The sequence below is a fragment of the Rattus rattus genome, chromosome 2 (genome assembly GCF_011064425.1).
Source record: "Rattus rattus isolate New Zealand chromosome 2, Rrattus_CSIRO_v1, whole genome shotgun sequence".
In the NCBI taxonomy this organism is placed as follows: Eukaryota; Metazoa; Chordata; class Mammalia; order Rodentia; family Muridae; genus Rattus; species Rattus rattus.
Genome location: NC_046155.1, coordinates 120482671 through 120497012, shown reverse-complemented (window position 1 = coordinate 120497012; position 14342 = coordinate 120482671). Strand labels below are relative to the sequence as shown.

At 45.2% G+C, this 14342-nt stretch overlaps 1 protein-coding gene across 1 annotated transcript in view; it reads left to right on the top strand.

Annotated features, from left to right (window-relative positions):
* Positions 1–1207: 1207 nt before the first annotated feature.
* Positions 1208–14342, top strand: part of Wdr93 (WD repeat domain 93) — a 38276-nt gene continuing 25141 nt past the window's right edge. Inside the window, exons 1-6 of the mRNA XM_032895986.1 lie at positions 1208–1509; positions 2252–2444; positions 4369–4433; positions 7607–7685; positions 9951–10066; positions 12260–12298. Of these exons, the coding sequence (XP_032751877.1) occupies positions 1210–1509; positions 2252–2444; positions 4369–4433; positions 7607–7685; positions 9951–10066; positions 12260–12298 (792 nt within the window). The 5' untranslated portion in view covers positions 1208–1209. The remainder of the gene's footprint in view (positions 1510–2251; positions 2445–4368; positions 4434–7606; positions 7686–9950; positions 10067–12259; positions 12299–14342) is intronic.

The window sequence follows — 14342 nt, the reverse complement described above, 5'->3', positions numbered from 1 at the left end:
ACTTAAATGGTGGAAGGAAAGAACCAACTCCTGAAGGTTGTTCTCTGACCCCACACACGCACTACAGCACACACAAATACAAAAGTGCAATTAAAATGATGACATTTGAAATCCCTTTGTTGCATATAGCTTTAAAAATCCACTCTAGCTCCAGCTAGGCTCTAGAATCAGTAGCTGCCTCTTTGCCTGATGCTGAAAAGAGTCCTCTGGCCCTGGTTCCCTCCACTGGTTTCCCCAGCCTCCCAAACTCGTCCTCCCAGAGAATGCCTGGTGCTACTGCTCTTGTTCGACAGGCTGACCACCCTGGCTATACCGACTGCTCCTTGCTTTCATCTTCTCTCTTGCCCACCTAAATCTTCGCAATGGAAGACACCAGACAGCCTCAACATATAACACCAGCCAGATCTGTATTGGGAGATCTTCAGCCCCAATAAGCCTGACAAAGAACACACAACTCAGTTATAATATTTATAAGCTGCACGCCTAGACTGGGCAGATCTACCACTATACTACTGTGTTCCCCAGCTAGGAGATCCCTTGAGAGTTGTGGCTTCCCCAGGCCGTGCTCCATCCTCACCTCCTCTTCATCTTCCTCTCTCTGTGTCCCTCCATCTCATCCTCTCTTCTTCCTCCCTCCCCTCTCTCTCCTCTAAAACTTCTACTGCCCAATCACAGGCATGTCTGGAGACTCTTGTAGGAGATCAGGGCACAGGGCCTGTCACACCAGTGAGACTAATGAAGGAACAGATGTCCCACAAACATTGGACATGCAGAGCTGCATCTGATTGGGCCTGAGAGAAGAGAAACCTGGAGATTCAATGGCTTAAACAGAGCCACCTGCAAAGGCAGACAGCCAGGGAAAGGTATCAGCTACTAGTGCATTCCATTTGGAACAGAAGACAGTTACGAGTCCCATCAGAAGGTGAAGAAAGATAGCAAAATGCCAAATTCTCCATCACCAATCACATCTTCTCTAGTTAGCCTGGGAGGTGCCTGCCCTTTTGGCGCCCCCTTATGAATACGAAGACCATATCCAAGGACGGTGGTAGCAATTATGATATGTAAGGAAGTCCAGCCTGAGGTAGAAGGTCCCCATAGGATTCTGTGCTAGAGAAGGCTAGCTTCTTGTTTACCTTTTTCTCAAAGTCTCTCTGCTCACTTTGCTTCTCAGCTTTGAGTTCCCAGAAGGTCTCGGTGCCAACCTCTGCGATGTCATCTTTTAAAGGAAGTCAGGCTCAGAAGCCAAGGTTGTCTGTGTTTTCCAAGGGCCCACTGGAGATTCCATCTCCAACTGAGGCAGACTGGCCTAAGGATGATGAGAAGGATTTTGTCTTCAAGGACGTGGATCAAGAACTGGATTCCCTTCCTCAGCCTTACCGGATGATCAACAAGCTGATAAACCATCTGTTTGACCGCTCATGGGAAGTTATTGAAAACAGAGAATCTCTCAGGGAAAATGTGAAGAACTGGACTGTGCCTGCCATCTACCCTCCAACTGCAGAAATCCAGGTATGAACAAGAGTGCCTGTTTGTTTGTTTGTTTGTTTGTTTCACTTACATATTAATGAAAGTGCCTGATGAGAAGAAATCCCTCTCCATTGGAAATCCAGGTGCGTTTTTGAAAGACAGTAGGCATGCTGCGGGTGCCTATAGGAAATGGAGTGTATGGTTAGTTGAAGATTACACAAAGGCCCCCCCTTTTTTTTTTTTTTTAAGATTTATTCATTTATTATATGTGAGTACACTGTAGCTGTCTTCAGATACACCAGAAGAGGGCATCGGATCTCTTTACAGATGGTCGTGAGCCACCATGTGGTTGCTGGGAATTGAACTCAGGACCTCTGGAAGAGCAGTCAGTGCTCTTAACCGCTGAGCCATCTCTCCAGCCCCACAAAGGCCCTTTATGTCATGTTACTGACACTGAAAAACCTCATTAATGTACCCCCCCATGTGTGGCAATGAGAACTGTTAGCAACTCAGCTTCAGCCGTTCTTCCCACAGGACACTGGGTCGGATAAAGCACAGGATGTGCGGTTGTGCTCATGTTCGGAATATATGCCTCGTTTTACTTCTGTCTCTCTGACTGCTTTCCTTCAAAATGAAGTGCTTAGGGCAAACATTCTCAGCAGGCGCACGTTTGGCAATGATATGTCTAGGAGGATCCCTACTCCTCTCTGAAAAGCCAGCTCAGGTTGCTTGATGGCATTGACAGACAGAAATCATTTGTCTTTTTATGTGCATGTTTTCCCAGCTCGACAAAATGCCTGGCGGTATGGCTGTCTCACAAGACTATCTGTTTATTGGAGGACCCAAAGGATTCTCAATCTATAATCTGCACAATTACAAAAAAATGCTTGTTTTGGAGAAGTTTAAGGTTGATGTTATTTCCATCTGGGCCACAGATTTGGGGAATGACGTACTCATTGTTCCCGTGGATGAAATGGGTATTTGTTCTTCTTGGTTTTTAGATTAATTTATGGGGACCTATAGACTTGTATTCAGTTTAATCTCATTTGCAATTATAAGTGAAGTCAGGCATGGCGGGTTCTCTCTGCTCATGTATTCCTAAGTATTATCTACATGCCAGCGAGGTGTGCCAGGCATCATCTAACGTCTCGCATATGCTAACCCATTTGGTTTACCTGCTCAAGGGAAGCACAGTTGATTATTGTCCTGTTTGGAAGAGGCATCTTGAGGCATAGAGGTTAAATAATTTCCTTGAGGGAAATAGCAATCAGAGGCACACGGACATTTCGAACCAGGCAGGATCACTCATACACCCTCCCATCCCCGGGCCCTGCGACCCAGCTGACATCACTCCTGCCTGAGTGTGTTGAAGTACCTGCACACATGTTGGGAAAAGTCAAAACCAAAGGAGGCTAAGGGGGAGAGGAGGAGGCGGGTACTGCTCTTTTCACTTAAGAGAGAAAGGGTGAAGGTCCAAGCCAGTACAGGGTGAAATAGAAAGAAGCTCGCACTGTAGCAGTGCAAGATATGGATTTCGCTGAAGTGAGGCAGAAGATTCAAGGGCATTTCTGGTTCTGTTTTTGCACCTTCTCTCTAAGTATTCAAAACCAAAAGCTTTTAAGAGAGCTGGCAGGATGGCCTAGTGGGCAGAGTGGCTTGCTACCATGCTTTAGTTCCATGCCCAGGACTCACTAGGAGGAAGAAGGGAAGCGACTCCCACAGATTGTCTTCTGACCGCCACACACACATGTGGCATGAGTGTCCCCCTCTAAAAGTCGTAATAAAAAAAAATTAAATTTCCTTTGATGTAAAGAGGAATACACTAGATAGAGCAAATAGCAGCTCACATATGCGGCCAGCACTTGCAAGGCAGAAGCAAGAGGATCAGAAGTTCAAGGTCATCTTCACCTACATAGGGATTTTGAGGCCATTCTGGATTACATGAGAGCCTGTCTCAACTACCCTTTCTACCAACAAGACTGCAGAGTAAAACGTATTTGTGGTGAGGAAGGAATGCAGGGCAGTGTAGGCAGTGATGACTGCCTTCTGTGATAGACACCTGCGTGGATGACCTCGATAACGTGACAGGGACGAAGGTGCTCAGGGCGTGTGAGCTGAGGAAGTTCATGTGAGCACCCACAGATCTAGATACCTTGGGGATATCTATGTAGGACATGGTGGGGCTTTGGACCAAAGAAAAAGCCATATTCATTATGACCCATGATGTAAGTAGTTTCATGTCTGTGTTACCTTCTTCTGGTAAATTTGAATGTAGACTACATTGGTGTCCTTCATACAGTCAGTGGCATGGAATAACTATCCCATGAATCTTTTTTAAGATGGATTAGAATTTTACCCACAGTGAACCAAAGCTCTTTTTGTGAGCTGTCTATATCATGGGTACAAAGGCAGGTTATGAGTAACTGGGAGGCTCCTAAAGAAATGTAAGAAGTCATAGCAGGTGACAATCACATCCTGAATTCAACAGAATTAACTGCTTGAGGAGCCTAGTGGGTTAAGGCACATGGAAAGCTAAGGGAGGAGCCTTTCTCTCAAAGGAGCTCATGAACCCAACACATCCACAGCAAACAGTTGTGCCTGTGTGAAGAAGTGTAGAAGACAGGCAGAGTAAGGGGCTGGAAACGCAGGACAGACCGCTGTGGCTGCTGTGCTTATAGGAGACTTCCAGGAAAGCAACAGTAGCTGAGAGGAGGGGTCTGGGAAGAGGAACAGACTGAATGTTTCAAAGTAGGGTGGAGGAAGGCTGGGAGACCAAGAGTAGCATAGGCCATGAGGGACCGCGAAGCACGAAGCACGGGCAGGACAGGAAGTTTAAGTCAGATGCTGTGCTCAGCCCTTTCTGGTTCTCTGGCCTCACAGTCTCTTATTTTTCTGTTTCAGGTATTGTTAGATTGTTTTACTTGTGTAAAGACAGCCTTTATCTCATCAAAGCCATCAATGAAACGGTGAGTTCCTGTCCTTCCCCATTAGCTGGAGAACATGAAGCAGGTAATGCCGAGTGTGCTCCTCATAAAAGACTCCTATCCAGGATGAAGCCTCAGGAAATCAAAACTTTACTAAAAACAAGCAGGGCTGGGATGGCTCAGCGGGTAAAGGTGCTTGCTGCAAGGATGACCTGAGTCCATTTCCTCCGTGGTGGAGGACAGAGCAGAATGCCCAAGATTGTCCTGTTATCTTCACACTTACACTGTCTCATGCACATGTCCACACACTTTTAAAATTACTCCAGTGAAGCTCTATCCTACAACCACATAGATTTGTGCCTGGGAAATGGCAGCTGCTATGGCAACTGAGCAGCCAGTCAGTGCTTGCAAGGCTCTGTGAAGCTCTTGGAGATTCAGTGAGACTAAATGAAAATTTTGTCTGACTTGTATGATGATGGGATGTCAGCAGGTCCCAGAGAGCCTTAGAACTGGGCCATAAAAATGCCCAAGGCACAGCAGGAGTTGAAGAATGTAAATGCAGGGACTGGAAAGATGGCTTAGCCAGTGAGAGTGCCGGCTGCTCTTTCTGTACCCACATCAGCAGCTCATAGCTGCCTGTGAGTCCAGCTTCAGGCATCTGACTCTTCCTCCTGGTCTCCTCGGGCACTCACACCACACAGCATATACTCTTAAAGATACGCACATTATTTAGTTATGGAATGGAAAATAACAGGAATTGGATTTTTTAGTGTGTGTGGGCGTCACTGCATGCATGTGGAGGTCAGAGGATAACTTTCAAGAGTTGGTATCTCCCCCAGAGGATTCAAGAAAGGACTATACTTCTCAGTATTTTTTGAATTAATGGGTTCCCAAAACTATAGTAATTGCAGGTTTTCAACTGCAGTTTGTGCTCACTGATTTGACTAGACTAGCTGGGGAAGCAAGCTCAGGGTCTTCCTTCTTCCACCTTCCCAGCACTAGGATTATAGGCAGACACACGCTGCTACACTCAGCTTATCACCACCACCATCGTCATCCTCACCCTCACCACCACCACCACCACCACCACCATTATCATCATCATTAAATTTATGCTCTCACAATTTATCCAAACTGAGATCTGCAGTTCGCCAACTAAACTGTCTTTCCAGACCCTCAGATTTGGGGGTGGGGTTTGTTGTTTGTTTTTGATTTTTGAAATAGAGTATGGTGGTTTGAATGTGTTTGGCCCTCACTGGCTCATGTGTGTGAATGCTTGGCCCATAGTGGCACAATTAGGAGGTGTGGCTTTATTGGAGTAGGTGTGGCCTTTTGTAGGAAGTGTGTCACTGTGGGGGTAAGTTTTGAGGTCTCCTATGTTCAAGCTACATGCACAGTTTCCTTCTGCTCCCTGTGGATCAAGATGTAGAACTCCTGACTACTCCAACACCACGTCTGTCTGCATGCCGCCATGCTTCCTGCTGTGATGATGATGGACTGAACCTCTGAAACTATAAACCAGCCCCAGTTAAATGTTGTCCTTTATAAGAGTTGCCTTGGTCATAGTGTCTGTTCACAGCAATGGAACCCTAACTGAGACCAGGGTCTCTCTTTGCTGCCTTGCCTGGCTTAGAACTCACTGTGTAAATCAGGCCAGCCTTGAACTTGTAGAGATCCACCTGCTTCTGCCTTCAAAGTGCTGGGATTAAAGGTGTGTGCCACTATGTCTGCTGGGCTTTATTTGATTGTAATCTGAACCAATTGTGACAGACATTAATATCCTCCAGGAAGGGCTTAAGGAAACTGAAAGGTAGACTAGTTATTATCTACCGTATAAGAATTAATAACTTGGACTTAACTAAATATTAGCAACATATTGGGTTTGGAAGGTAATAAATACAACTAAAATTGGGATGCCACAATGCAATAACATGACACAAGGGAACTTGTCACAAAGGAGCTGGGGTGGTATAGTGCGGCCTCGGTGGCACAGTGGCGGATTGTAGACTCACACGCTGTATGATACAGTGCGGCATAGTGATGTCAGAATGCATCATCATCTTACAGACCTTACAGTGCAGTAGCAGTGACGTCACAGTGATGCAGGGTAAAGAAACATTTGATGGCACAATTGCAGATTGTCTAGTGCAACACTGTGACAGCATAGTCAAGCAGGGTGATGTCATTTTGAGGCAATATTTGTCACATTGGAGTTTATGATATCAGCATTGCAGGGACACAATTGAACATTGTAATGGCACAATGCAGAATTATGATGTTGAAATGCAAACTTGTGATGGCACCATGGACCATATGATAGCACAGAGCAGTATTGATGTCATACAATGAAGCATTATGATGCCACAGTCTGGCATTCTGAAGACACAGTGTAGCAGTGTGAGGTCACAATGAAACATTCTGTGACACAGTAGAGCACTGTCTTGTCACAGTGCAGCATTTGGTGGCACAGTGCAGTATTATGACAGCAAAATGCTTTGTGACATCACAAGCAGCATTAGGATTTTAGAATGGAGGACTGTGATGTCACAATGCAGCACTGTGACACTGCAGTTAAGCATCTCGATGTCACAGTGGAGCTACGCTGAGCACAATGAGCGAGCTTTGCGCTGGCACAGTGGAGCATCGTGAAGGCCACATGGGGACTCATTATGCATGTGTTTTTGCGTTTTTGAAAATCTCTTTAGCAAGTTGACAGATACTAAGATATATACATGAAAATTGTTTGTTCTTTAAACAAATTAGGGACTCACCAATATGACTAGTGTACCACCTTATTATGTTAGTGGTTCTCAAGCTCCTTCAAGGTGTAGCACACACATCCTGCAGCCTCTCTAGGCTGGCCCCCAATTGGAAAAGCGTTTATTCCAGGGCTCTGCCCAGCCTCTGCTATCATCCAGACAAGCACCAGTTTTCGCTGTCATGTAGAACTTACTTTGATTCTGCTGAATAATTTAGTATAGCATTGACTTTATGGTTTGCAAACCCTAACTGATGCATTCCATGACCTTTGAGGAACTAAGTCTAAAGCGAGCTCCATTTCTTGTCCAATTCCTATACCAAGCTGGGGATAGGAACTGACCCGAGGCATCTCGCCATCACAGCTTCTGGAGAACCTGGTGTGAGCCACGGGAGCCTGCCATATGCTCTGCCCGTTAGCAGACAGCACTCACTCTGTTGGCGTCTCTTCTTTTCAGGATGACACCACCAAGCAAAGCACCTGTGTAAGGATGGAGGTCTCTCAGAGCGGGGACTATGCAGCTTTCCTCTTCCAAGGCAAGGTCACCCAAGCTGTGAGGGGTGTCAGATTTGTGTGTCTTCCAGACTTTGACTGTAGAAACAACTTTAGGTTTAGACACATGTGGCGCATGCCTGTAACCCTAGCACTGGGAAGGCTCAGGCAGAAGGGAGGGGCCTGAGGATACAGTGAGACTCTGTCTCACAACCAAAACCCAACAAAAGACATACGTTCTACTTAAAGAATAGCAAGGGCTGGAGAGATGGCTCATGAGTTAAGAGCACTGACCGCCCTTCCCAGAGGACTAGGGTTTGATCCCAGCACCCACATGGCAGCTCACAACTGTAACTGTAGTTCCAGGGGATCCAACAACCTCACCTGGGCACTGACTGCATGCAGGTAGTATACAGACATTCATAGAGGCAAACAACCGTACACAGAAAATAAGTAACACCTTTTTTTAAAAACCAGAGGAGAGCCAAAGCCTGCACAGAGCTCCTCTGAGTTCTTCACTAACAGCTGCATTTAACCAGATGGTGTACATGCCTGTGGAGACAAAACCAGGAATAGTGACACTGCCCCTGCTGGCCCGATTTCCCATCAGTTCTTTTCCTTGCTATTTTTTTTTCCCTCTTTAGGCAAGGATACAGTATTGCATTGAGTCATTTGTCACTCTAGTGTACTCCTGTGACAATTTCTTGGTCATTAGTTTGCATTACCTTGACTTTTTTTCTCCAGGAGGACCAAGCAGATAGTCTGTGGAGTGCCCTTCACTTCGGTTTGTCTGCCTTTTTTCTCATGGCTCTCCCAAGGCTAAGGATTTAGGGGGAAGCTCACACAGGACCAGGCACTGTCTCAAAAACTGTAGGGTCCCAGGTTGACTCACTTTTCCTGGTATTAGCTTAGATCACAAGTTCCTCCAGGCTGGCTCCAAAACCCTGTGCTTAAGCCTCCAGAGTGGTTGTCACTCGCGGTCTACGCTACCATGCCTGGCTTGGTTTTTTCCTTGTAATCCTCTGTAAGGAGCAAGTCACTAAGTCTAAAAACAAGGGAGGTGATTTAGGCATCTCCCGGAGGCAGGAGAATCAGACTATTTAGATGTGTTAACACCACTGTTGTAGTTATTAGAGGTTTTGAGAAGATACATTCTCTTAGTATCTAGTTCTCCTTAAAGTTTCATGTGCCAATCTTAGCACATGTCTCCTCATCTGGCCAGCTGCAATTACACTTGTGTCAACAGAGCAGACTTTATTCCAGTGTTTGGTGGTTTGATTTTCAGCTTTTACACATTTAGACATAGACATACATCAGACAAGCCTGGATCTATACGTCTTCCCCCAAAGGAGCCCTAAACACTAAATGTTTGCAGAAGATAGAGATTTTATAGTGCTCTTTTTAAATCAAAGGAAATGTTAGGGGCTGGAAAGATGTCTCAGCAGTTAAAAGCACTGGCTATTCTTCCAGAGGATTCGATTGTGATTCCCAGCATCAATATGGCAGCTAACAACCACATGTCACTCTAGTTCCAAGGGATCTAACATGTCCTCTGACCCCTGCAGGCACCAAGCACATACATAGATGTAGGCAAAACACTCAGGTATTCATGTTCTCGGGCTGCCATAACAAAGAACCACAAAGTAGGTAGCTTCAAATGATGGCATTTACTCCCTTGTGGTTGTGGAACAAGATGTGTGAAATTAAAATATCCAGATGATTACATGTTTAATGGAACATCGATGCAGGATCCCATTCCATGGGAGAGCAACCTTTCCCAACTGGGTCAGTATTCAGAACAGGAGCTCAGCCTGATCTTGTGATGAGAGAAGGTTCTCTAGCCTCCCGTAGATCATCATCTCAAATGCTGGTCCGAAGACTTCTTTGGGATCTGTCCCCTCTCCAACTCTCCCTTTGCCCCAAGCCTCTCTTGCTATGCTTACATGTGCCAGCTTCCTCCCCTAATGGCAATGTCAACTCTAGGGGAGAATGTCAGTAGAACTGATTATTGGCAACATAGAGAACATGGGACTTGGCAAAGATGACAGTTTGGTTAAGAATTCAGTTGTGCCAGTGTTGTAGGAGAAACCCCTGACTGCACTAGATAGCAGTGGCTTGTGGACTCAATGCTCCATGCAGACATTGCTTGGTCAGTGAGGGCTTACAATAGCCATGGCTTCTGTTTACCCAAGCACTGAGTGCAGAGGGTCTGCATGTCCAGGCCAGCATTTCTGAGGAGACAGTCACCAGCTGAAACTTGCCATGTTACTCCATTGCCCAACACTTGTTTGTTTGGTTTCCCAATGCAGGAGCTGGAGATGTCTGGCTGGAAGTGTATAAGTTGCCCAAGGAAATTTGGCTAAAAGAAGTGGAGCACCCCCAATTGACTCTAAATCAAAAGAAAAAGCCCAAACAGCTGCAACTGGTAAGAAACATCTTTTTTAATCAATGTTTTTCTCTCTACAGTTAGCTCAAATCTAGCCTAAATTCTCTGTGGAGCTAGCAAGGCCACTGGAGGGTTGACAAACAGCAACAGGAACAATAGACAGTCTCCAAACGGATTTCCCTCAGATAAGTATTAGAAAGCAGAGATGTCTTGAGTGGTTCAGTGTCTCTCTTGACTTGGACTTCCGTCCCTGAGACAGCACCCAGACATTTCTTCTGGGAGGGGAGTCTTTTATCCTGAGTCCTACCTCATAGATACCTTTCCCTACCCTGGTTGGAAGCAGCCCTTGAATGTTTCTTTTCCTGTTATGTTTACCAGAGTGTGTGTGGCCTTTGTTTTTCTTAGTAGATAGCAACTTAACTATTTCAGTTGGCTTGAGATCTACTTTCTTAGTAAAGATTAAAACTTATTCTACTCAAGAATATAATATGCATACATTAGTTTTCTTTTTAAAAACCAACTAATATTAATTGAGCACCCCATTTAAAACATTGTGTTAAGCTGGGTGGTGGTGGCACACACTCAGGAGGCAGAGGCAGGTGGATCTCAGTGACTTTGAGGCCAATCTGCAAACTAAACTGTAGGACAGCCCCAGATACACAGAGAAACCTTGCCTCAAGAAAACAAATAAAATCAAGAATAACAAAACAAAACATATTGTGTTTAGTGTATTGGAATAGAGAAGTAACTCAGTGGTGGAACATGAGCCTAGCCTGAGCTAGCACACACACTAGCCTAGCCTGAGCTAGCACACACACACAGAGACAAACACACTGTGCAGGTATGACCAAAAAAAAAAATCCATTGTCTTACTAATAAGGGGAACAAAGGCTGAGATTCTCCTCACCGCTGGCCACCATAGGGTCTTCTCAGAAGGTGACTTCAGAGTGCCAAGCCTCCTTTCATATACACTGCTGGGATTTGCCAGTCACATATCCTTCCTGGCCCTCCTTACATACGGCCTGTTTTTAGCAACCCTGGTAAGTGTGAATGCTCTTTTGTATTAATTGGATGGTAGATTTCCAAATTAATATCTCAATCTTATGCTTTTAAAATTTTAACCAGTCAGTCCAATGATGTAATAGTCAGTGCCCAAACTATATTTTTGAAAGACTGATTGATTTATAATTGAAGTAGGAAGAATACTTTGGGTTGAAATTATTATTTCAGTGTATGTGTATGCTTTTTTTATTTTGAGGTAGAGTTATAACATGCCGTACAAACTTGAATTTCAAGCCCTTCTTCCTTATGTGCTGGGATGTCATTTGTTTGTTTATGGTTTTTGAGACAGGGTTTCTGTGTGTAGCCCTGGCTGGTCTTGCTCTCCAGAACACCCTGGCCTTGAACTTAGATCCGTCTGCTTCCGTTAGGAATGTCACACAGGCTGCAGACACGGTGGCTTACACTTTAATCCCAGCACTTCAGAGGCAGAGGCAGGAGGATCTCTGTGAGTTCAGTGCCAGCCTGGTCTACATAGTGAGTTCCAGGACAACCAGGGCTACATAGAGAAACCCTGCCCAAAACAAAACAAAACAAAACACCACAGCACAGTGTGTCTATGTGCGTGCACAGCACATGGCACTCTATACATATGTGCTAATTTCAAAAAGAAAAGGAAGGCCCTGGAGATAGCTTAGTGGGCACAAGTACATGCTGCCAAGTTAGACAACCTGAGTTTGGCCCCTGAGACCCACATGACAGAAGAGAACTGGTTCCCACAAGTTGTCCTTAATTTCAGCAAGCAAACCATGGGGCATACAAGGCTCCCTCTCACAAATAAATAAAAGTAAACTAATTATTAAATTAAAGTATTTAAATATTAAATTTTAATATGTTAAAATAAAAATATAATAAAAAATAAAAGAACTACTCATTTCAGTTTTCTTCAATGTTCATTTTCCCACGGCCCCTAACTGATCCATTCACCTCCATATAATCAAATACCTCATCTTTCTCCAGCTAGTTTAAGGTCCTGAAGAATGGATACCATGTCTTGAAACCCTGCAGGCTAGACAGTTGCCCAGATGCTGGTCTTCCATGTGTACTCCATGAATTCAGTTCTTAAGAGAGGAAATGGGTCAGGGGGAGAAAATATCTCTGAAGATATCAGAGAGTCAGGAACACGTCCCAAACCTACTGTGAATTCATTTTCCTTTTCTTTCCCCTCCTCAGAACACTCCTGAATCTGCTGTTACAGAAAGCACAGAAAAGGTAAGAAACTTAAAGATAGTCCCCAGACTTCAGTTACATTTGGAAGGTTCATGTTTGTAAGTAACAAATGTATTAGCTGTCAGGCACCCTGGTAAAAAGGTCCTGCTGCCCACCCCACTCCTGCCCCTGCCCCTGCTTCATCCCTTCCCACACCCCATACCCACATTCACATTCCCAGATTCTCTGTCTTAATCTTTTATCTTACAGCCATTAGAGACAGCCTTTAAGCATGTGTCCTGTAGCAGGTTTATCTCAAGACAGGGAGCTTAAATTCCACCCATCTCTTACAAAGCCCCTTCCAAGGCCATGGCAGGGACCCTAGTGATGTATTACATCATGTTTATTTTTGTAAAGTGTGCAAAAATGGTATTATTCAGTCACTATCACTTGAGACTCTCATTCTCCTCTGCTGTAATCTCCCTCATGTTAAATGGTGTTAAACGACCATAGTATTTTGTGTTTGTATCTTTATGGGTATTTTTTTAAGGCAGGGTGTCCATATAGCCCACAGTGACCTTGAACTAGCAGGTTTCCACTGCTTCCCCAGTGCTAGGATTCCGGATACTCACTGCCATGCCCTGATTTCCCTAAAGAAGACCCCGTGAAACCCACTCTGTAGCAGCGCAGTCTGCCAAGCAGTTGAACTGTACAGTTCATTTTCATCTTGGAGTGCTTTGTAGAGCGAGCAGATTTCCTGTCCTGGAGACCTGGGGCACACCTAAGGTTTACATCTGAAATGGGGTCTCTTGCTAGAGACCTTTTGTTTGAAGCTTCACAAATAACACTTGGCAGCACCATTCTGGAAGTTGGCTCCTTCAGCCAACAGCATGGAGGCAAATGCTTGCACAGCACCTGACAGGTCCACCCAGGAAGATCAAGTATGAGGCCAATCTGAGCAACACAAAATTCTGTCTCAAAGAAGAAACGTTCTTCAAGACTTAAGTAATGGGGGAGTCTCCTCCATATAGAAGTGTTCAGGGCTGGGGAGTCAAAAAGATGACAAGATGCCAGGCATAGTGACCCACAACTTTAACCCCAATACTCAGGAAGCAGAGACAAGAGGATTTTTGCAAGTCTGGTCTACATAGTTCCAAGACAGCCAGGGCTATATCGCAAGACCCTGACTTCTCTCCCTTCCCATCCTATGAGCCCCCTCCTCTCTCCCCTCCCATCCTGTGAGCCCCCTCCTCTCCCCTCCCCTCCCATCCTGTGAGCCCCCTCCTCTCTCCCCTCCCATCCTGTGAGCCCCCTCCTCTCTCCCCTCCCATCCTGGCACTGTTCTTTACTCAAGGTTCCTGCCTGTTTTCATGGTGTGCTGTTTAGTAACCTTGTATCCTCTAAACAGATAACCACAGCTCTAAAGCTTCACAACCTTTTCTTTGTATTGTTCTTGTCTTGTTACATTTTCCAGGGTTTCTTATAAAAGTGCCAAAGAGCAGCAGTCAGTAGCCTTTATCAAACTAAGCGGTGCTTCTCTAGCCTCTGCTTGCTAAGGGGTTTGTTTTACTTAAATCCAGAATGGGGGCTGATAAGCTGGCACAGCAAGCCAAGCATGTGGACGGCACTCACGTGCCTAGAATAAATAACTTATCTAAAAGAGTCAATCTAGAGTGGATAGTGACTTATCTACATCTGTCATTAAAAATGAACTCTGTATAGTTAAGGCACATCACATGCTGTGGGATACATATAGATCTTTAAGAGAGGTCTCCACAGTGAAGCACATAGCATAACTTCTGCACACTCATCTGTCTGCGGCTGCTTTTGCGACAAGGGCAAGCAAACCCATTCAGCACAGCACACACAACACTGTTTGTGTGACTGCTGCCTCAAGCGCACTAGCCTTCAGATTGCTCATCCTGCTCACATGCGTCTTTGTGTCCTCTGGTCCCACCACCCCTTCCTCTCCATCCCCGAGCCATGGCAACCACTGTCTTTGTTTTCTAGCTCTGTATGTTTGATATTTTGTTGAGGTTCTTCATTAAGTGAGATTGTAGTTTGTCTCCCGGGAGGCTTGGGAAGCACTGCAGAACTTTTAAGACAG